The sequence below is a fragment of the Pagrus pagrus genome (genome assembly GCF_965226575.1).
Source record: "Pagrus pagrus genome assembly, chromosome: 1".
NCBI lineage: Eukaryota > Metazoa > Chordata > Actinopteri > Spariformes > Sparidae > Pagrus > Pagrus pagrus.
Genome location: NC_140185.1, coordinates 32,423,458 through 32,447,315, shown reverse-complemented (window position 1 = coordinate 32,447,315; position 23,858 = coordinate 32,423,458). Strand labels below are relative to the sequence as shown.

General features: G+C 40.3%; 1 protein-coding gene and 1 long non-coding RNA gene across 12 annotated transcripts in view; one reads left to right on the top strand and one right to left on the bottom strand.

Moving 5' to 3' along the window:
• The window catches only part of LOC311260932, an 83,283-nt gene that overhangs the window by 51,961 nt on the left and 7,464 nt on the right, over positions 1-23,858 (top strand). The gene's annotated exons all lie outside the window — the stretch shown is intronic.
• celf6 (CUGBP Elav-like family member 6) overlaps positions 3,828-23,858 on the bottom strand; it is a 149,722-nt gene continuing 129,691 nt past the window's right edge. For 9 of the 10 annotated variants that reach the window (XM_084359159.1, XM_084359162.1, XM_084359163.1 and 6 more), the window contains 3 exons: positions 22,327-22,470; positions 17,913-18,062; positions 3,828-11,457 (listed from right to left, as the gene is read on the bottom strand). In XM_084359159.1, the coding sequence (XP_084215285.1) occupies positions 17,935-18,062; positions 22,327-22,470 (272 nt within the window). In that variant the 3' untranslated portion in view covers positions 3,828-11,457; positions 17,913-17,934. Of the gene's footprint in view, positions 11,458-13,843; positions 13,919-17,912; positions 18,063-22,326; positions 22,471-23,858 lie in introns of all 10 variants that reach the window. The other variant, XR_014623070.1, reaches the window with a different exon arrangement.

The window sequence follows — 23,858 nt, the reverse complement described above, 5'->3', positions numbered from 1 at the left end:
TACCTAGACGTCTAACTCTGTTTCAAGCTGTTAGGCTGAACACAGCTAAGTTATTGTCATGTGGTGCAGAGATAAAGACCTCTTAAACGCGGCATGGGGATGTATGTCGAGGGTGAGTGGAGACAGTTGCCGTCAGAGCGACAGTGGGAAACAGTAGTGACTATAGTGGTATTCTATTGAGCAGTTCCTGCCTTACGGTACCTCTGAGGGACACGCTATCTCAAATTAAGAAATTGTTGCTGTGTGTGGTTTCCTTTGTCAGGTTGCTCTTGACAAATGAGTTGCAGTTCACCCGTTAAAGTGAAGAAATGAATCCATGTAATTGCACTTTAATTTCACCTATAAGACATTATTTTTGCTCTTGAAGCCTAGTTTGTCTGTTGTCTCAGGTGGTAGGGGGAGGAAGTCTTAGCGAATGCGCTACCTGCTGCTCCAGTGGAAAACAGAGAGTTACACCTGTCTACATCACCTTCTGTATCTCCAACCCGAATCTCTTTTGTCCCTCCACATCTCCCACTGCATCCCTCTCTTTAATTATCTCCCTTTTCAATCCCAGCATCTTCAAGTCTCATCAATGCTTCTTAATTTCCATCAATACCACTGCAGCCTAAGCTCTCCACACCTGTCCAGTTACCATGGCAACCTCACCTCTGACAGCAAAGAGCTCTGTAAGACATGGCATGCTGTATTCCCCTTGATTAGATATTGATTAAGCTTTTGTAATACATAATAGGATCAAAGGGATTGTGCAGCTTTGCTTACCCAGGTCTTCTTCACACTTTCATTTAGTTATAGTCTTTTGTTATTCAGGAATCTGCATGTTAAGAGGGATGGAATCGAAATTTGCCACCCTTTGTCATAGCCATTCAGAGCCTCCTTCAGGGACAAAACCTTTTTCTTTTTTTATAATCATTTAAAAAAGAAGTGGAGGAGAGGAGGCACAAAGGCTGTACTATGCAAATCTGCAATTTAAAGACAGCACATTCAGGTTTCTGAGTGGCGTAGCTTATACTTGGTGTTTGCAGCATGTTTTTCATTAAAGAACATGCTAATAGGCCCGTTGGAGTGTGCAGAGTCTCCCGAATGCTTGAGTGTCCCTAATGGATGCATTGATAGATTAATGGACGATAAAAGTCAAATGCTAAATGCATGGTAAGTGACAAGTGATAAGTCAATGTGGTAAATATTTGTGTAGGACATAGTTAAGAAGTTGAAAGGCCATTATTCACGATTACCTACAGACAAGCCATCTCTTGGTATAATGAGGCGCATGGCATGAATTTTAAAGTGTATGAAAGTAATGGTGGTGAGTGCATTTCTTTCCATTACTGTATATATTAGTGTCAGCTGCTAAAGAACAGGGCAGACATGATCAAATTGGTTTGCTTCATCATAAATGTAATCAAACATTCCATGTGAGGAAAAAGAGTAAATACTTTTAACTTCCAGCTTTAATCAAACAGCATGTTATTCCTGACGCTATGTGGTCTCTCAGTTAAATCAGTGACAAGAAAAGATGTAGTTTGATGACGTGAAGAAGTGTGGGATCATGGAAGTTGTTGTTTTTATTGTCAGCAAACAGCCATTGGTGATAAAAATCTAAGTAACGTGACACAGGCAGAACTGTTAAGACTGTTAAGAGAAGAGATAATATATTCAGTTTCATTGACATTACGTTTAGTCATGTTTTCCGTCTTCCGTCCTCAATCTCCGATGTATCATGTGATGTTTCCCTGGAAGTTATAGTGAAAGGCAACCAAATTAAATGCACTGTTGCCTTGAGTAAACATTGTCAGAAACAATGTGGAATAGTCTAAGTACTCAACTCACAAAGATCTAGGCGATTTATAGACATTTTAATGCGGATACGTTACCTCTAATTAAAGGTACAGTTTCAAAAGATGTGTGACGTGTAACCGAACTTGCAGATTTGTTGTCACTAATGATTAGTATTTTGGCTACCTGTTCAGGTAAAAAAAAAAAAAAAAAAAAGTATTTTTAATTTTAATAAAATGAAAAAACAAAAATGTACACATTGCCCTTTGTACACACAGTACATTTGTTGATGATCTGAATGATGTAATTCTAAAATCCTGAAAACACTTGTTTGAGGGCCATAGAAGAATTGAAACGGATCTTTTAAACATTCTTTTCCCTCATGTGTGCCCGTGTTGTCAGCTGCAATATTTGAGCTTTATAAGACCATCCCATCCCAATCAACATCACCAATAAAGTAAATACACACAAGAAACACTCCAGCCGGACACGAGGTTGTGTGCTTGTCAAATTTACACTGAAGATTTACAGGGATACAAGGTTGAGAGAAGTGAGAAAAACGATTTTTCCTTTCCCACACTGAGAGAGTAGAGGAGTCAGAATTGAGGATAAACCCGAGTACAGCAAAGAATCATGTTTGGAACAATCTGACCTTTTTTTTCTCTTACAACTCAAACAAGGATAAAGACAACAAAATGTAATAACTTTCCCCTATCCAATCCATACTTCATGATTATCCCTCACTCCAAAACATTGGGAAAAAAAATGGAACTGTCAAAAGAGTCTTGTTGTTCCATTTTCTTTCCCTTGGCCCCCCTCCTGGAGACAAACAAACAAACCCCTGTTAGCACATTTCATTAGCTTTAGGGGTTACAGAACAGATTGAGTATCGACAACGGTGGCTGTCGAGGCTTATGGCTCAAAGGCAACAGTAGAGGAAAATCTCAGGGGTGGGAGATGCAATCGAAAGGACCAAAATAATTCAGCAGGACTCACTCGAGGAACAATCCAGTTTGTCATGTGGAATCATGGAGTGTCTGCCGCACAATGAGAAAGGGTCCCTGGAGACTCGGCACGGGAGTCAACATGTGAATAGCCAAGAGTTAGTGCCCCGACTGGCCACTCTTTGCCTTTTTATCACCTGCAAATTTAGCAACCATAAATCTGTTTCCACACCAATGCTGCTACACGGACGTTACCAGAGAGGCCCATAAACAAGAAATGATGTTTGGTGTCTTGGGATGGCGTGGTCGTTGATGTTCCCTGGGGTGTCATCCTCTGCTCAGGGAACAATTACTGTCAGAGGGTTTTGATGTTTTCCCTCTGTTGTGATGGACAGTTGTGGCTGCTGGAAATTGTTGAACCATGTTGATTTGAAGTTGAAGAAACAAATTATCTCACCCATAGTGCACAGGGGGGTTCGGTTAGTTGTGGGACACAATATCGTATGGGTTTTTCCACCCACTCTAATGGGCTCTGAGGCGTCTGACTGACTCTGAGGGTTAATGAGGGAGGAGGAGACTCGGGGCCATAAAAAGGACACTGACCATAGGCTTCAATGTGACCTGACCCGCCTTACCGTAACGTCTCTGTCGATAAAACCCAGCAGGAGGAAAACCTCTGATTAATCGATTGACCTCCTGCTTCTTATTCACAGACGTTAACCAGCAGCACCCACTGCACCTGATTTTGTTTCCACTGTAACACCTCTTTGAGACAAGAGCTGAATATCCATTTCCCTTTAATCAATTCACAATTTATTCCCCTCCCTCTTCCAATCTCCCTTCCATTTATTATGCATTATTCGCCCTTTTTAAACGATTTTCTACTAACCGTCTCATCTAATTTGGTATTCGGATATGGTTAGCGCTGTTAGCTCAATTAATACAATGACATGTCCTAAATGCATTCTCTCCACAATCCAAGTGACAAGAGGACACCGAACACTTCACATCTTCGCAAACGGGTCGTGCATGCATGCCACCATAGATCCAAACCTTCAGGAATTATTTAATCAAGCTATGTGAATAGATAAAAAGGACAAAGCAGGCTCAATCTTCTACAGGACTGTGCTTTATTTTAGTCTAAGCAGAATATAATGAACTAGAGAACTACAGAGTTCAGGAGCACTATGGGAGATATCATCCCGAATCAGGGAAACGGACCCGAGCCAACGCTTATTCAAATTACATCTCTGTTTGGAACAAAAAGAAAACAGTAAATCAGTTTGTTCAAGTCCAGTAACAAAGGAAATGATCATTCCATTCATTGTGAATATAAATACCCAAATATATTATGATAAATGAATTTTGCATGAGTACAATTGAAGAGGATGAAATTAGATAGTGAAGCTGGGAATGTGATGATTCATGATACAAAGATCCACGGTGCAAAATTACCTATGATAAAATGTGAATTCTTTAAAGGCTCTCATTGGATGCTTGATTGGAGCAAACTGCTCAGTTAGCTGAGTTTGTTTACATTTTGGTCCTTGTAACCAATGGAAATGGAGGTGGATGACCACGTCCTTATTTGTGTCAGAATGGGCTTGAGGCAAAACTGACTCTGGCAAAGTGTTTGTCTTCACAACAGATTTTTGACCTTTTGAAGATAGAGCATTTGGCATCCCCAGAATACAGTGTGTCTGAGCACTGTTCACAGGTAGTAATGTAAGAGAGAACAGGCTGGGTTTAAGGCAGAATTTCCCCCCTCACATGAACAAATGAGCCTGACTGGAGGAAAGTAATGTGGCTGGTACTGTTGGTACAATGTTGTCAGTAAATGGAGTCACATTTGATAATAAACTGTGGAAGAAACATCCCATAGGTAAGAACAGAGAAGATAAAACAATCAGAGATATGTCAATGATTACCATGAATCCTTCAAAAACTCAAGAAAAAAAACCACAATGACATTGTGACAAAGAAAGACAGGGAACCCTTCATGGCTTAAAGACAATGAGATATGACAGCATAGGTCTCAAAACCAATCTGACTGCAAAGTTTGATTATTTTTTTTTGTCCTTTTTTGTCTTTTTTTCTCAAAACAACAAAAGGCCTCAAATGAGATTCTTTTTGAACATGCAATGCTGATTCATTTGAACTCAGTTGTGCAATGGACTCATTTTTTTCTGAATCCACATGACCAGAACCATCAATCACCCTTTTACAGTGCAGTTTGTTAATTCTTGTATTGATTTAAGAGCTTTTCAGTGAGCAAAATCTCTTTGAACTTGCCCGTCCACGAGGGATTTCGTACAGGGATTGTGCTGCCAAAAAAAATAAGAGGAAAAAAAAAAAAAAAAAGAGTAATGATCAAAGCATATACGAATAAACCTCATGACAATGGGTCTATCCCAGCTTCAACAGATAATAACAAAACAAAAGAGAGAAAAATAAAGAGCCATTTACTAACATGAGTATAAAATCCCATTTTTGAACATCAGTGCTTCACTATACAAGAAATAACATTTTATCTTCTGTTTTTGATAAATTATTTCATAGGTTCCTTCTCTTAGTTTCACTGAAATATATTAACTATTCTTTTAATTTTTTTTTAAACGTTTGAACATGATCTATTGTACGGCCTATAAAGAAGGTTTAACAGAATTGAAAAATAAGCTATATTGTATGTACAGGAATAACGCAGCTGTGTGGTCAGGAGAGGAGAGCAGTGGCAGATTGGGCCAAGCAGGCTGGGAGCTTCTGCTGGGTTCTACGATAATCTCACTCTTGTTTGCCCCCTTCCTCCAATCTCAGCCTAACCATGTACATGTGGGTATTAAATAATGACGTATGTACATGTTGAACAAACTGTTACCTGGAGTTTCATTTTGTAAAACTAACTTCCTTGAATGTTGTTGAGCCCAAACTTTCACTTCCAAAGAATTTGAAAAAGATTCATGGTGGCTGATGCTTTTGTTGTCACACTGACAAGTGGTAAGCATGCAGATGGATGAACTCTACTGTCACTGTCATATCTGTTCATCAGCTCCAATTGGACTAATCCAATTACCGCACAGGCGATCTTTCTTCTGTCAGAAAAATCATGACATGTCTGTGTACACAGAATCTTAATTAACGGATCGCTTCGGGGCCGTGGCTTTAGGTTTGACACTAAGTCAAAAACTCTCTAAGCCTTGGTCCGACACTTAGGGTTGTTGGATGCATGTTCGGAGCCCAAACTTAAGGGGCTTAAAAATGACTAAAACTCTCCGAGATCCCTGCACTGCTGTGGATACATTTTATAGTGACATCATTGTCCCACAGAGTTGGGCTTCTTAACACAAGCTGCTATACAACCTTCCTCTGTTTTTGTATTTTATAGGCTATTTACATTAAGGAATAAAAAAAGTCTTTGTCTTCATTACCGTCAGCCTTGTTGTTAAACATAATCGCACACCTCCAGCGATTCACTGTTCGTTGTTAGGTGGACGATGGTATCTTTTTTTTTTGTTTGCTTGTTACTCTTGGAATTGGATAATGGTACTATAAATCCAAAGCACAATTTAGGTGGTTCATCAGCCCTTCTGCTGGCTCAGCACTCCCTGCAATGCGATCTGCCCTCATGTTTGTGATTCTGCTCGACCTCAATCGGGACCAGGGGTAAGGCAAGGCTCTGAACCTCTCCACTAATCATGACATCATGGCGCCTGATGCCCTGAGTATTGGGAGCGATTTTGTGGAGTTTCAGTTTAGCACACAGCACCCCCACCACCCAGTGCCTATTTCCACCTCCACCTTTTTTCCCATACAAAATCCCATTTCCACAGCAAAAACCCTTTTTTCTGCGCTAAAGTGAGATGACGGAAAATCTCTCTCCCAAAGCAGCTATTAAATGAGAGGCATTAATTTCTTCCCTCCTGTCCAACAGGTTCCTTTAATTATCTCTCCACTTTCAGTCAATTACATTTCACTTCCTTTCCTTGACAATCACTGCTATTTTAGGGTGAGTGTTATGCACCCAGGGGGTTGGAGACATGCTCTAGCAGTTCTCTGCATGGCCCCGCCATTGGCTGGGGCCCTCTAAGGATGCATGCTCGTCTAGAGTACTGACCTTGTGAGCAGTGGTGTAGTGGTAACTGAGGAAATAGGTAAACTAAAGTATATACTCCCCAATTTTTAATTTAATGATGCATGATTAGAGTGGGTACGTTCATCAGCAACAGAGAAGCAAGTGGTTTCAATGCTTATTGTAATACAACTGGGTATACCGTATACTGAATACCGGATTCTTAGATTCCAAATAAAAACAGCATTGCCACAGAAAGCTAAAGCTATTGGGGGTACGAGCATAATTTTTGACATGTCCTTGTAGGTTTTTGCCGGGCGTGCTAAATATTATTTTCTCACAGTTAATTAGATTCATACTAATTCCTTTCGGCTAAAATGCCAAGTCACATTTTTCTCTTTGTAAATTAGAGGACAAATATCAAATTTTGGCAACAGCTTGTTGAGTGCCTGCTGGGTTGACATTTGTCATTGCTCTTAGAGGGGAAACATGGCCTGGACTATGGTAAAAAACAGACCAGACTGAGGCTGGGAGAGAGTCTTGTCAATAAAACGGGGGAATTGAAAGATCTAAATACAATCTCTTCTTGTTCTAGTACTTTCGGAGTGTGTTTCGTAGCTATTTCTGGTTTTAATGCACGTCACTTCAGTAACACCATCCCCGGGGTGTAAAAGTACTAAGAGCACCCTTGTTAAAAGTGTTGAAGTGCTGATTTCCCATTGCCTAATTTAGCCCTGGCATAGCAGAGATGCTACATGAACACTGCACTGTTAGCCAAGCAGGCAGCAGGATACTAGGCTAGGCTGGGTTTTGGCTCACCGGGGACTCAACCTGCCATTAGCAGTGGGAACTAGTACAGCATCTGGTACAAGCCAGAGGAGATCAGCGGAGCAGGCGTGCAAGGTTCATGTTCAGCCTGACAGAGCCTCACTGGCAGAACGTCTTCCAAAGATGGCCGAGACAAGCGCAGGAAATTTCATTGCTCATGGAACATTAGATTTCCCATCGATTAGTTCAGCTTCACATGAGTAATGAGCACACACGGTTTGCAGAACATGGCTTTGTTTTGACCTACTTCACATCACTACAATTCACGTAGCTCACCGCATTTCCACCTAACGTCCGAGTAAGGGCTGAGGAGGGACGACTGGGTTTTACCCTACTTGTACTTGAAGGCAATTTTTTTAACAAAGCTGTCATTTTGACGGGCATCATTTTGAATCTGAAGAACTACTGTGCTTCACAAATACTCTTTCAGGCTTTGAACAATACTGTGCTTTGCAGGTGTCCCAGCAGGGATACAAGCAAGGAAAAGAAAGAAGTGTAGAGCAAGTTATTTTGCTAAAAAATTGTGGCCTCTCTGTAGAGATAGTTGAGACACAATTACATGCTGAAAGAAGAAGCACAATAACAGTCCTCTCAGCAGCTGCTTCTGCAGAATTGAGGATTTCCAGCAAAGTTGATGGTTTCGACCCACTTTTAAGAAACTATTGTTGCAAGGTTTGTGCTAAATGGAATAAAAGGTTTCAGAAATTTTACCATACACCTTTTTATTGTAATTTTTGGTAACGTCAATCTACTTTGCAATATTAACACCTTGCTATCATACGGAAGGTTTTATTCCACATCCTCCGTCGCCTCTTCGGGTAAATTTGGCAGTATTACTGGTGCCAGGTCAGCTGTCGGCAGACTTGCCAGGGAGTAGGCACAAACATAATTCTCACTAATCTTCCTTCTGTCATCCATGTGCATGCAGGGGACCATCTCTCCCGTCATTTGGTCCAAGTGATTATCCCAGTGATTTTTCACTTGGTTGCTGCTAATGTATAGAGGCTGGTGATTACAGTGTGATTAGAGGGAAAGGTGAAATAGCATGTCTAATACGGTGCAGGAGATAATTGAAGGGTAGTGAGCGCAGACATTAGCCAGGTTCGAAAATGCTGTTCCATGGGGAGAGACACTGAACAGTTGGGCTGAGGTTTTGGAAAGGCATGGCTGCTCTCAGGCCAGGGGAAAGAGAGGGGGTTGCATGGCACGCTGATATCAAGGGCTCAAATCAAGACCTTCTGCTTGTCTAAATGACAAAGAATGTTGTAGTACACTGAATCTGCTGGCACATTTTATCAGTCTCCCCTTCAGTGATATGAAATAAGTCTGCTCTGCTTTTCTCTCTAAAGAAAGAGGGAGGAAACGGCAAAGAGAAGACTCTCAGTCGCAAAAAGGGACTGGTTGGACTGGAGCCTAAGTTACCACACTCCAGTCCCATTTAAACACTTTAATCCTGTTTTTTGAAAGCATGTAGCACAGATACCTAGTGTGTGTCACCAAGAGCTTGATAACAGCATCTAATTTTACACATTAAGTCGTTTTAGAAGCATTGGTTTAAAGGATCTCAATGTCATGTTTGGTTGTTGACATCCTCTCTTCACCTCCCTCTCTCCTCCTTGCCTAGCCGTGCCTCTCATTGCCAGCTGTCAGTGCTCAAAGGGCTGGTGTACGGATGTGAGCTGGTGTTCGACAGAGAAAATTGGGAAGTGTTCAGACTGATTGAAACAGCATCGCTCCTCCCTCTAGACTCCAAACATATTGATCTGCTTTTAGAGAAGAGCCCGTATCTAGAGCCCCTAAAACAGTCAAAAATAAAGGCTACAGGACTGTAAATCAAGACATGACAGTACTGGAGTGCTTTGCTCTGTCCTGCCTGGCGTCAGTGTCAGAGTGGCTACAAGCGAGCTGAAATATGGTAAAGAGTGACTGTTAAATCTAATTTAGATATAGTCTGTTTAAGCTGTAGCTTTTTTTTTCCATAGGCTCTATGTATAATATATGAAGAAAGCAGGTCAGGGAACATGTTAATAATGAAATTTACATTATATTTGACAGAGCTCAAACCAGCTCTAAAAGCCTGCACCCCTTTGCCATCAATACAGTAAATTGAGTTTGTCTTCAGAGAATTGTTTGTCTGTATCAGCCAAGAGACACGAGGCAATTTTTCTCAATCTGGAGTTTTGCAGCAGCTCCAGTGGACTCGCATATCCTTGGCATGTCACTTATATAAGTCCTGGTTGTTTACAACGGGCATACTTTGTTTTGTGACAGAATTCTGACGCCACTTGGCCCAATTCGTTTGTATTCTGAGTTCATTCTGCTGGCAGTTTCAGTAGCTGTCACCTTACTCCTCCTCCTGATCTGTTCCCCTCGTATGACCATCCATTTGTCCGTCTCTCTTAGTAGAACCATCTCCTCTTAACAATTTGTGGCTTCATAACTCACGCTCCTTGTTGCAAATACAAAAGGTCAAGAAAAGAAAAGAAAAGAAGAAAACAAAAGACACACCATGTCCATTTCGCTTGGTCTTTACAGTGGATTGTCGCTTGAACACAAAGGCTAGTGAGAGCCTCAAACATCTGCACCCTGTCCAGCACAGACATTAGTAAGTTCAGTCTTTTTTTTTTTTTCTCTCTTCGTTCTTTTTTTTTTCTTCCACAACAGTCTGTTCATAGCTGTAAGAGAGTGCGGTGACTTATACATCATGATGAGCGAGATATCCAGTGGCTGATACCTTAACATCCAAGAGAAAGAGACTCGTTGCGTACAGGGGAAGATGAATGTTTTCCTTTTCCTCCCCCCTTTTGCCTCCCTTTTCATTACGACTTCAAGTATTTTTTTAAACAACAGCAAAAATTAGCAAATCTACATTTTTTTTTACTAATCTACTTTACTATTCTACAACCTGGTGCTAAATCAGCATCCAGAGCAAAAGATCAGCCCCTATACTACGATTCCATGTCTTTTTTTATACATTATTTCCATTTTCTTTTATTCGTACTTACAGTAGGCCACTGGATATTGATTTAATGATTTTTTTGACTACGAGTAAATTGTAATACTTGCAGCTACAAGGTATGAGTTTTTAAATATATATTTATATATTTATATATTTATATTCTTTTAAAAAGCGTTTAGTCCTTTGGTCCCTATTTCCTAAGGAATGATGCATGTAAATTATCCTGGATTCTCCTCTTCTCTTCTCTCCTCTTCTTCTTCTTCTTCTTCTTCTTCTTCTCGTTTTCTTCTTTGATCCAGAGCTTGCCCTGTCACAGAGCACAACACCTGTGTAGGCACAAAAACCAAAATGGCAGCAGGCTGGTGTGTGTGTTTGTGTGTATGTGTGTGTGCGCGCACACGCATGTGTATGCTTCAGTACTTGAGTTGGCATTTGCACGTATTTATACATGTACAAAGTAGATTTTTTTTTTCATTTTTCAATTTTTTGAAGTGTAGCATCCTTAAATGTGTATGTTTGGTTTGTTATCTGTGTGTATGTGTGTTTATCTATATCCTGTGTCAGTATGCATGCTTTGAGCATAATGAGTCTATAAAGGTTTTTTTTCCCCATCATGTCTAAAAAACAGCAGCAAAAAGTTGGTCTCTGCAAAAAATCTTCTTCCACAGACGCCAAAGCAAAACAGGGAAAAAAGAGGCATTTGCGAAGAAAGAAAAAAATAAAATAAAATAAAACAACTCTGGGATCCCTCTCTCAGTCACCCAATCTTTCGGCGGGTTTCCAGCAGGATCAAGGGACCACCCTTCCTTCATGATATGTAGCAGAGCAAGAAGTCTTTGTACTTTTACTGCACTTGTGGAAATAAGGTGTTGTGGCCCTTCATCCTGTGACAGAGAGAGAGAGGGAGAGAGAGGGAGAGAGAGGGGGAGAATAAGGAGAGTGGATTCAGTGAGGCTGCGGCAAACATGCTCAGGGTTGCTGGCTCCCGGTTATCACACAGACTGACAGGCACAGCCAACAGCATGAGAAACAGACGGGGAGGAGAGAAAAAAAAAGAGGAGTGTGTCAATCAAAACCAGAAATAAGTGGGCTAGAGGTGGGGTGGGAGATTTGTGTTTTAACCATATGGAACAGACATCTACACTGTGACAGCGCTAATCCAAGGAAGGCCTAATTTAAACTGACTACATCTCCCTGCATGAAAGAAAAAGCACTGCTGAATGTTGCCTGAGATGTTGCCGTCATTCATCTCATTGTTAATTCATTGAAAACAAACTACCAAAAGAACTAGAGTGAAACGTAAAGAAAACGTGACAAGTGTGCGTGCCCACGATTATGACAGAAAAACTGATGGTTGTCCATTATGAACAAAAGGTACATATTTAAAGAAATAGCCTCTAATTAGGATCTCATGAAAAAAAAACAACCTAGCACCTCACCTGCCTTTGTGTTGACTTAAAATGCTGCTCTGTCACTAAATGTGTCCGTGCTGGCGAGCTTTCGGATATAAAAGATCTACTTTACAGCCTATCATCCCTAATATGTTGTGAGCTGTGATGTGGGTGAAGAAAGGCTACGAAATCACAGCAAATCACTCTCTGGGAGTGAACATGAAAGGGTCCGACTTTGTGTCGAGAACACGCGCCCAGACGCTCTTTGTTCTACCTTTCCATTCCTGTAAATGAGCTTGTTACCATTTCATAATAGATCTGCTTTTTAGATGTGGGAGCGGAGATTCTAACTTATTTCTTATGTGTGCCAAAGCGAGGCTGAGCCATTAGCAGCATGAAGCACTAACAGTCGCGATTACAGATGCCCTCTTTTATGAGCCACTAGTGATTCTTGCTATATACGTCTACCACAGACAGGAGCAGAAGAATCACACGTTGGCTTTTTAAAATAGCTATTTTTTCCCCAAGTAAACAGCTTCTTTCAAAACATCACAGCAATTTCACCCCCCAACTTTGTCAGAGGATAAAGAATTTATTTTCTGTTTTTTTGCAAGCGTTTTTGTCCGTTTTTGTCCCCCCCCCCCGAACACTGCCACCTACTTAGATGGCACCATAAAAGACACCTGGCAGTTAAGAGGCATAGTTGATGCCAGAAAGACCTCATCCCTCCCGGCTTGCCTGGCTAGACACCCCCCTGAGTTCAATAGATAGACTACGGGAGGGCGAGTCGCCTGCAGGGCTTCTGAAAGAATAGGGCAGAACGAGTTCGATGAAAACGACTAACTCTTATCAGGGTTTGGCCTTGAGGGATAGAAACAAACTCACTTGCAAAGAAAGGACCTTTTTCACTCTGAATCTGTTTGCTGCATTTTCTTTTTACCCACCAAGTAACAATTATCTTAAATACAAGCAACAGAAACACAAGATTTATCTGGTGGCGCAATCATACTAGAAAAACAACAGGCAGCAGCAAATACTCATCCCAGGTATTTGTATTTTGTTCTATTCTGCATGCTGCTTATACATCTATGTGCACAGTATGGATGTATGGTGGACAGATTTCGGCCATGCGGGTCTGCAGCGCTGCCTGCAGCTCTGCTATCACGGTGTAATTGGTTTGCACCCTCATAAATAAATAAATGGGAAGTGATTCTCATGTTAGGCAAACAAAACAATCTTGCAGAAGTACTCCCTGTGCAGATGGAATCAGGGGAGAAGTGGAGTGTCAACATTTGCCTGTGCTCTCTGCGTGAACGGTGGAGATTTAATTGGCTGCACAAACATAGGGTCATCTCGGCCATCTCTCCACTAAACAGCTGTCGATTGGAAGCAGAAAAAGGTCCTTTTTGCAAAGATTCAGACTTTCATAAAAAAAAAAAAAATCATAGTTTGCTGGACAAAAAAAAAAAACAGAACAAAAAAAACACTGTTGATGTAAATGTGAAGAAATAGAGAAATAGAAAGTACAGTACATCCATACACATGAACCCCACAAGAGAAAGTAAAACATCACAAGGGCACACGGTACAATAGCACAAAGGGTTAAAGGCCACTTCCAGTTATAATCAACCAACCAGTCAGCACGTCAGTTACATTATGTACAACAGGTACCAGCCAAGAAAAGGCATCGTTATACTGCACTCCACAAACTGCCAATATACAATATACAGTATATATATATAAATATATAGATATAAAAGGAGGGCAGAATGTAAAGATAGAGTTTAGAGATATCAATCAACGCCACGTCATGCAACGCAGTCACAGTCCCACCACATGACGTCATCCAAAAGAAAATGACACCATGGGTTCAACTTACAGCTGTGGGAACTTGGCCCCATGACAGGTGTGGTGGGGGGGAGTTGTGGCTATAGCGGAGAAAGGCCACCTCACACTGTGATTGGCCGTGTCAGGTTGCCAGGTTGGTAGGGGTGCAAAAGAAGGAAAGAAACAGTGGGATTTTCTTTTCCTTAAGTCAGAATTCAAAGCACCCTTTCCATATTTGTTCCACACTCTCACTTTATTGTGCCTGACAAATCAAATGAGGTTATTATGGTCATTACCATAAAAAGTGAAAAGAAAAGAATTGACATGTAAAACAGAAATAACAGAACAAATACTCCTCAACACAGCACGAAAAAAAGGGCTTTTCTTGCGCTTCAGTGTGGTGGTGAAATATTCTCAGGCTGACAACATTGCAGGTTAAAAGGTTGAATTGATGTTTTTATATTCACAAAGATAACCCTTAAGGCAGAAATGCACATTTCAGAAACTTGTCCTGTCTACAGTAATTGGATTTGCCTTGCATTGTTTGCTATGAGGGTGGCCGTACAGTGAGTGCTTCAGCTTTTTTTGCATTAAGTTTATCTTTAAGACACAGAACGCAATTTCAGAGTAGCAGGGCTCCTGAGACCAGCGGAGGAGAATGCTGTCTGATCGTGTTTTTAATTCAACTTCAAAGCGAAGTCGTCAGTATTATAGAGGAAAAGAAAAAGGAGGGGGGCTCCTGAAGTTATCTACATACTGAAGTTTTAACCCAAGGAACACAGAAAAAAAAAAAATCATAATTCAAGTTTCATCAAAGTTTTTCATCGTTATAATGTAGTTGAGTTTAGAAAATGAAGCAATTACAGTTGAACTTCACTTACTGTATTTCGGTCTTTTGCTAAAGAACTCAATGTACTGTCTGTCGCAATACAAGGCAATAAATGGAAAGAAAGAAATTAGAAGTAGATTGGTACAATTTTTCAAATACAACCTTTTTTTCTTTTTAATATAAGATCTCTTGTGATTTTAAGAATCTATAAACCAGGAGCTGGCTTGAGAGGCCCCACCGGCGTATTTTTTCTTTAATGTTTTCATGGGATTGCTCTTGGTTTTGGTCCATCGGGTTTCCTTAACTCAACAGCAGAAGTGGTGTAATAACAGAAGAGAAACACAGAGGTGGATTGAACCAGACCAGAGACGAAGGAGGACATGAAAACACGCACACACATGCACCTACATGCACACACAAACACAAACACACACACACGTCCTGATAAAGTGACAGAATGTTATTGTGGAAAATGTCTGTACTTTGAGACATTCTGAGTACATCTCAATGACTGTCCTGTCATTCAGTGCTGTTGCAGGATATTTTCCATTTGTACCTCATTGATGTGCTAAATCAACCCCCCCCCATCCACCACCCCCGCCCCCCCTTTTCTCAGGGTGTCTGCTTTGAAAGCCTCTCTTCAATTAGCAGGACACAGCTCTATTCAAGTGCTATCAGGCGAGGGATAAAGGGAGCATCTATCATTTGTATTGCACACCACCTTCCATTAATGCCATCTTGTGGCTTTTAAGGAGTCAAATCTAAAACAAACAAATGGTATTACCATGCTTTTATTTATGGAGGGATATAATCTAGGCTTATGTTATTGTAATGAAAAGTTGCCTAGCCAATTGGGCGAAGAGAGCATGCATCTATATTATTTTGCACTGGCAGCTGCACTTTGTAACAGATGGGCGATGATTCTTTGAATCAAGCCTGACACTGTGAAATTAGTTGTTATTGAAGGAGGCTGCCACTTTAAGTAAAGCATCTTTTTATTATTTTGCATGAAAGCTCTTAGTTTTTAAGGGCAAAAAAAGAGGAAGTGTTGGCTATTGAAGATATCAGGCGGCAGATATACTATCAACACAAGTAGGTACCATACATTTGAAGGATCTCTTGTTTGCTCCACTTTGTGAGGGCACACTTAATTAAAATCAGCACCATTAAAACATTTTAATGAGCCTAACCCCAACAACAGATAAATGTGGGCATAGTTCACATCTATTCAATGAGGGGTTATCTTCATTTCAGCAGTTTATAATTCAATTTTAATGTGTTCAATGTTAAATTAGCTCTGTTGCTGCGGATCTGTAAACACTGGAATAGATTCAAATGAGTTTTATTTGAAAACATAAAAAAATAATTATAACTATTCAGAGAATATGAAGAAATAATATCTAGTTTAGTCAACTTGCTAACCAGCCCCAGCCCATCCTGGTCCAAAGTTCCCATCCTAGAGGGGTAAACACCAACTTTCCCCTGGTGCTCCAAACTCACAGTCCAGCTAGCTGCACAGCCATCTCGGCTAATAGCTACCGGCAGCTGCAGTTAGAAGCAATTAGTGGTTACTCTGGTGATATGATTTTTGAGTAGGAATTCGACAGGTGCCCAATTCTTACATATTGCACTATAACACTTTTATATAGTTTTGAACACTTTCCCCAGAGACACACATCAAATGTCCAACATGAATGTTAGATTCAAGTCTTCAGTGTCATTGTGTAAAACAACGAAACAGCAAAGAATCTCTCTAAGCTGCGTAGAGCAGAATATAAGATAAAAGTAGTAGTAAGATAGAATAGAGTAGTTATTAAAGAATAAATTAGGCATTAAAATGATTGTCAACATTTATTTCTTATGCAAAATAGAATGAAACAGTTATCTATTTACATTTTATTAAAAATGTACAAAGAACATGTTGTTGTGTAAATTTCTATTATGCATGATAAAATCATAGTCAGTGCTGCTTTGCCAAAAGGTTACAGTTTATTTAAATGACACATGAGGATATGCACTTAATGAAGAATAAATGTCCGGAGCAGAATAACCATGGTAAAGGCTGTGTTTTTGCTATTTTTTGCAAACAAAGAATGACAGAATATGAATATGTTCCGGTTGAGAACAGATCGGTGAAGTGTCACTTGAACGAACCAAATGGTGCTTTCTGGAATTGGTGCTGTTCTCCACCGTTATACAAGCCACTGCAGTTTGTAGGGTGAGTAAGTGCTTTTCCATTAAGCATATTTTTGTTTATTTTATTTTTTGTGAGCACAGACTCTTCTCTCAAACATCCTGCATTTACTCATCATGCTCATCAGTAGTCTTATAAAAAGTTGTTTGCACTATAAATCTCTATTGTATTATTTTGCATCCCCTCAGTAAATATTCCTAATAAGTAAAGGTTCAGTTGAAAGGACCTTGAGATTTTGCTAAGCAGCTGACAGAAACCTTATGCTGAGCTATTTTTGGAGAGAAATTACTGCTATCTGGTTTTATGAATTTGTAGCTTAACAACTCGCATCGATTCTCAACGCCATCCTCAGTGGACGGGTAATTATGCACAGCTGGGTATTGATGATGTCATCAATTTGCAGTGGAGCATCCTGCAGGTACAAATTAGATTTGAAATCCCAGAAGAAACAAAAACAATTCAACGGAGCAGGGCTGATTCTGTGAGGAGGGCCGGTACAGTCGGGAAACTACGTAGCACCAAGACACTTTCACAGTTAATAGATTAAAAAAAAATTTAAATTAAAAAAAAAAACACATTGACCTGAAAGAATACAAATTTAAAATCATATCAGGGCTCCTGGGGACAAAGTAATAAGAATTGGAATATTAACTGCTTTCCTATCGACCACATTTAATACTCAACTAGGTAATTTGTGGAGTCATATTGATGAATATCCAAATTTTCTTATAAAAATTATTGGTCTTGAGGTTTTCCACTGGTAGGAAGGCTGGAAAGTAGGTGTAGTCAATTGTTCCTCTTTGGAAATCGAAGTCCACACTTTAAAAAGTTGCTGTTTATTTTAATTGCGTTTAGAAATCCTGTTATAAATGGTTAAACAATTCTTATTCATACAATTGTTGTTGTTTTTATGAATTGCAAATCTGTAGTTTTTGCTTCGTGGTTGAATTGAGGTTTGAGGCAGTGCACTGTCAGACATTCACATCCACTGCAGCAACAATAACTAAACTATCCAAGTGAAGTGGACAGTTTGGTTTGAGAACTGGCATGCCCTGGCATAGTAAGGCACTGTGTGTTCTGGCATGGGTGTTACTATACCTGGGTATGGACAGCAGACGAGTCAATAAGGTCGGTTGGCATCCTTTGGCCGCTTTAGCTGCACCTTCAGCCTCTTCATGCCTATCTGAAAGCCGTTCATGGCCTGGATAGCGGCTTGAGCACTGGACGGGTTATCAAAACTCACAAAGCCTGAGACAAGAACACAGAATGGGAGAGAGACGGGGGCAGAGGAAAATGGGAAAGTGGGTATAAAGGAACAACACATGAAGGGAGAAGAATGGGGAGAGATGAGAGAGAAACAGGAGGAAGAGAAAGGGAGAGGGAAAGAGACAGGGAGAAAAGACAGGCGAGATGAAAGAAAAAAAAAAAGAGGACCCTTTTTAACTCGCAACAATGACACAACAATAGGTCTTTGTTTTCTCTTTTCAGCAGATTAATTGAAAATCTCTGAATTAAAAAGATTACATAAAACACCACAAAGGCTAATAACACAGATATTAAAAATCAAACGGGGAAGAGCTATTAGAAACTGCGAGTTAGACTTGAACAGAGAACAAAAAACATGAAAAGGTGTTTCAAAGATTAGAGAGAAAAAAGTGAGTCTCATGTTGTGTGTGGATTTTTTAGAGCAAAGCGGTGTCTGTAAACGCTACCTGAGTGTTTGAGCCATACAAGACTGGCAGCTCTGCGTGCGCGCGCGTGTGTTTTTTCATGTACGTGTGTGACTGAGCATGTATCTGAGTAAAGAGTAAAGGGCATGGGGGTCGTGACGAGATGCTAGGAGCAAGGTGTGTAGGACGGAGGTGCCTGCTGCTCTGAGTTATCACCTGGGTGTCGAGGCGGAATGAGCCCACAGCTTTCCACGCCGGGACTCCTTGCCTGCTCTTATCAGACACCTCCGTGATTGACGGCCCGAATTTTCCGCCTGCCAGCTGATTTGATCACACCGCTATGGGTCCAATTTAATTTGGGGGGAGAGGGCAGGCTTTTGTCAGTGCGGGTGAGATAAGGCTGCTGCTTTTACAAACCCTTTAAACAAACTGAGCAGGGAAGGGCCTGTCAGTTGGCAGTGATCCCCCTCCCAATCCCACAAACACACACACTCGCTATCCCTGACTTTAACGAATCTCCATACCTCACATTTACATCCACATGCCATAAGGGTGATAGGATGCTAGGGGTCAAGATGAGGAAGAAGAGGACAAAGACAGCGCTGCAAAGTCTGAGTGCTTGAGTCCGTGTGAAATAATTGAAAAGCAGAGTGAGATATTTGAACATGTCTCCAGTTTAAGCTGTTTTCTCGAGACTCAGTGACTGGCTGATGTTTCATATCTTTGATGCAGCATGACTGTGTGGGGCTGTGCAACTCAATACCCCGAGCGCTACTAGTGTTTGAGGTATGGCTCTCACCGCAGCCATCCATATCAACAGAATGTCTGTACACATTGTAAAGTTATGCATTTTTAATGCAAACACACGCAAAGTTGCAAACTGTATTGGGTGACAGCAGGGGAAACTACAAGTCGAGCACCAGGTTGAGCAGCTGAGAATGCTGCAGTGCACATTGCCCTAAAAAGATAGTGACAATGTAGTGTTGTTTTTGCAATAATGCTTGGGTGAAGTCCTGGTTCAAATACCTCTTAGACTGAAAGAACTGAACATCCCCCTCTCTGCTTCAACTATTGAACTCCCTTTGAACGAGTTAGTCAACCTCCAGGTGATCAATTGAACCTGCTCAGTGGGTAGAAATTCTCATGGGAAGTCCCCGTGCTAACATATTTATGGTTTCAATACATTTTTATTCATTTATTTATTGCAACAACTATTTAACATTTGCAAGCGTTGATAGGAGATTTGCTTGTTCTTTTATAGAAAAGACATGGCTTTATGGTGGCAGTTAAGGTCTGTTTAAAAGTATTGAATTAGCTGAGGATGGTGAATCCGTGCACAGTAAATATGCATGAATGTGCTGCTGAAAGAAAACACGCAGAGGCAACTTTGCCCTGACTTGAAAGAGGTGAAGAACAAAAAAGCTTTAGAAGAGAAACAACAGCAGAAAATAGTTATATAGTGTTTTCAGAAGCCCTTCAGGTAAATTGCATCTCTTTGTTTATATTTTTTCTATCATATCTTAAACGCTTTGGGCTTCATATTGAGTGCGTGGGTGTGTACGTGCGAGTCCATTCTCAGAAGACCTTTTGAAATTCATTTTCAAGCTAAATCCAGCTAATTCCACTTAACAAGGTAAGCTTTGATCACTTTTAAAAGTCAATATTGAGTGACTAAACGCAGAGGATTAAGACTAATGTTGTATCCATAGAGTCCCAGGTTGAATTAAACACAAGCATATAGCTCTTCAACAGTGACTGTCTGTCTGTGGGGTTTACACATTTGCCATATGTTTCACTCAATTAAGCATTACTATCTTACATCACACACTATGTTCGTACCCAGGTCACTTGTGCTTTCTTGTCATCTTAATTTTTTTAGTAGTTTCTAGGTAAAATAGTAAGTCCAAGTATTTCATTCATTTCGCCTGCAGGAGTGCTTAATATCACACCGTGTCACACATTCGTATCCATTTTAGCATAGTGGAAATACATTTACTCAACTAAACAGACATCCGTCTCAATTGACAGTGATGCATCCCTTAAGAGTATACTCCAAATCCTACTCCTGAAATACATCCTTTATAAGAACATGCTCCTCCAGTGACCTTTTCATCATATTCAAATTTCCAAGCTTCTCTGTAAACACTCCATCTCAAAGAGTGATGTCTTATTATCTCCTCTCAAAATCCTATAAAGTAGTTCACCTGTGCTGCAGAGATATCACGGCATGTACGCAAAAATGACTCTGACACTCACAAGAATCATTCTGCTGTGGCAAGTGATTTGCCGGAAGCATTTCGTTTTAAAATGTTGATAATATTAACTAAATATTTAACATTTCTGTACCTACTCAGATACTGTTATATGTATGGCAGATAAGTGAACTTTTATACCAACAACCTGGACATTTTTTGCAGAATGTAAGCTGTATTTAGATGAGATGAATTTCAGGTATTATTTTTATTACTTTAATTGGAAAAAGAGTGGACTATCAAATTCAAATATGCTGTTTTGCTGTCCAAAGGAGAGTTGGGAAATTAAAACCCTGCTTAAATAAATGCTCGATTACGGACCTGATTGTTGTGTTATAGATATGAATAATTAACTTGTAATATTGGTTTTTCAATTTGTCCGATTTGAATACACACTGCAGGTCTTTATTATCTATTAAGCTGACAGTAGGGTCATTGGCTTTCTGTTAGTTCATATTTAATGCTGTCTATTTACAATCCATCATTGCAATGCTTTAGATATTGAGAAAATTAAGTTTTGTGCGAGCCAAATTTGTTCATTTTTACGATGTACAATTCATCAGTCCATCCATCTATCCTTTTTCTACATTTGTATACTGTGTATAGATAGTATATCTACACATGTCCATGAGTCTACGGTGCACATTAACCACGTCATCGAGGCTAAACTCACACATTCTTAAGATGAAGCGTTCCAAGTTCTTGGAGGCCTAATAACTTATCCCCTTTAATGCACAGCATCATCTGCCTAATTTGTTAACGTCTTACAAAAGAGCCCTGGGGCCTCGGCTATAAAAAGGAGGGAGAAATGAGTAAAAGAAAAAAAAAAAAGAGAGAGAAAAAAACCCACAGAAGAATCATGGGTTAAATTGCTGTTTTTCAGCCAAGATCTTAATTACTAGCCTTGGAAAATAAGCCGGTGAGACTGATGAGGTCACCGCCCCTTTGTCCTTCCCCCTTGTTGACTGACGGATAGTGATAGCGAGAGGCATATGTTTAGTGGAGAACACACAAAGGGGGAGAGCGAGACGGTCCTGGGATGGACAGATTTGCTCGGTGGACGAGGGAAGAGAAAGCCTCATAGACATGCCATGTTGAAGAGAAAGTGAAAGAAAGCCAATGCTGGGAGTCTCTCTCTCTCCCTCTGCCTGCCTGTCTCCTGGGTGCTGCTGTCCAACTGAATCAACAGCAAGGCCCACACCAGTCTATTATTATCTCTTTAAGCCCATGGATTCCACCTGCACCGCCTCCACCCTGATGAACTGGTTTGCTGTGTGGGAGGCGAGAGAATAGGAGGGGAGGGGTGGCGGGATGCTGCTGGGTTGCCCAGCTGGAGAACTTAGGGGGGGGGGGAGATGGGGGTAGAGCAAATGGAAATATGTTTGGGTCAGTAAGTATATGAAGGATTCATGGTGGCTGTGGCCTGTTTGATTTTAAGCAATTAGAGCGGCCACCCTCTCACACCACACTCCCCTTCTTTCTCTCTTCTAAGCCCCACCATCCTTGTTAGATACGCCTGTGTGAAGCAGTGTGTGTGCGTCGCTCTGTTAATTTCAATTTTTCTTCGCTGTCGATTTTTTTGTGACTCACCAAAACATTTGCTCTGATTGGTCGCTCGGTCCACAAAGACTTTGGCAGAGATGACGTTGCCAAAAGGCAGGAACATTTGCATGAGCTCCGCGTCTCCGAACTCCTGGGGCAGGTGATAAATAAACAGGTTGCAACCTTCTGGCCCTGGTGATGAGAGAAAGACAACAGGAGGGTTACATGGGAGCACAAACAGGGACGCCCAGTGAGAAAGAGACTGACCATAATAACATTGGTGGAGAAATGACTCAATAAAGCAATCAAGATAACAACCCAAGACACGCAGGAGCCATTTAAACACAAAATTCACCTATTCATGTCACCTGTGGCACTTGTATTAGTACAATATGTGCAGCCAGGAGTTCTTTCAATCTAAAAAGTGAAAACAAAAGATGGAGTTTGATGATGTTGTGAAGTAGAGTGAGATCATAGGAGTTGTTTTCCTCATTGTTTAACAACCACCATCGCCAATGAAAGCCTATCTACGTGACTCAGGCAGAAATGTGCATGGATGAAGTCATATATATTGAAATTTAATTCACATTAAGTCTCGTTTTATTGGATTACTTCCTTCCTCGCTCTCTGATGTATCATCCAATGTTTCCCTGGAAGTTACAGCGACAGACAACCAAATTAAACTCACCATTAAATACAATTACAGATTTCTCTGGGTTCCAACATTGTCAGATAAGTTGAAGATTTTTTGCACACTTCTTAACAAAATATTTCTGTTTAGTTGTTTTATAAATGTAATGTTTATTAAAGGGGCACTATGTTGTTTTGGAGAAGAAATTCAAACTCAGAATTCAATATTTACAATATTAATGAGGTAATAATACAAACAATATATTATATATAAATATTTATCTTTTCCATAACTCAATAAACAAGCTGTTCTCAGAGGAAAATAAGGTCCCCAGCAAACTGTTTGAAACTACAAAGGGCTGGCAGGGTCTGCCAAATATAAAGAAAGTAAAACAGTATGAAATGTTTGATTATTCAGCCATGTAAACAAAGAGAGTTTATTTATTTAGTTTGTCAATGAAGATCTTTCTCTTCTGATTCAACTTTCTTTCCCAAATCTTTAATGATGGTTATTACAAAGTGTTGCCAGCACACCTTAATCTCTTTATTCAAGTGTCATAAGTAACGCTTTTGGCTTCATATTGAGTTTGCGGGTGTGTATGTGTGAGTCCATTCTCAAAAGACCAGCTCTTGTCGAATGGAAACCACAAAAAGACCTGACTTTTTGTGGTTTCCATTCGTACCCTCTCAAGAACACCATTTCATATACAGTATGAATATAATTGGATATACAATAGATATATATATATGTATAGATAGGTGGAACTTAAATAAATGTTCGAATGCAGTTAAATTTGACTGCTGTCTCAGAATATTTGCTTGCAATAGCAGCACAAATGCAGCCACACAGAGGCAGAGATAGAAGTAAAAGAGAAAAACAGCCAGTGATAAAAACAGAGACAACAGGAGGAAGAAAAAAAAACAGAGAGGTTGATTGAAAGAGAAAGATT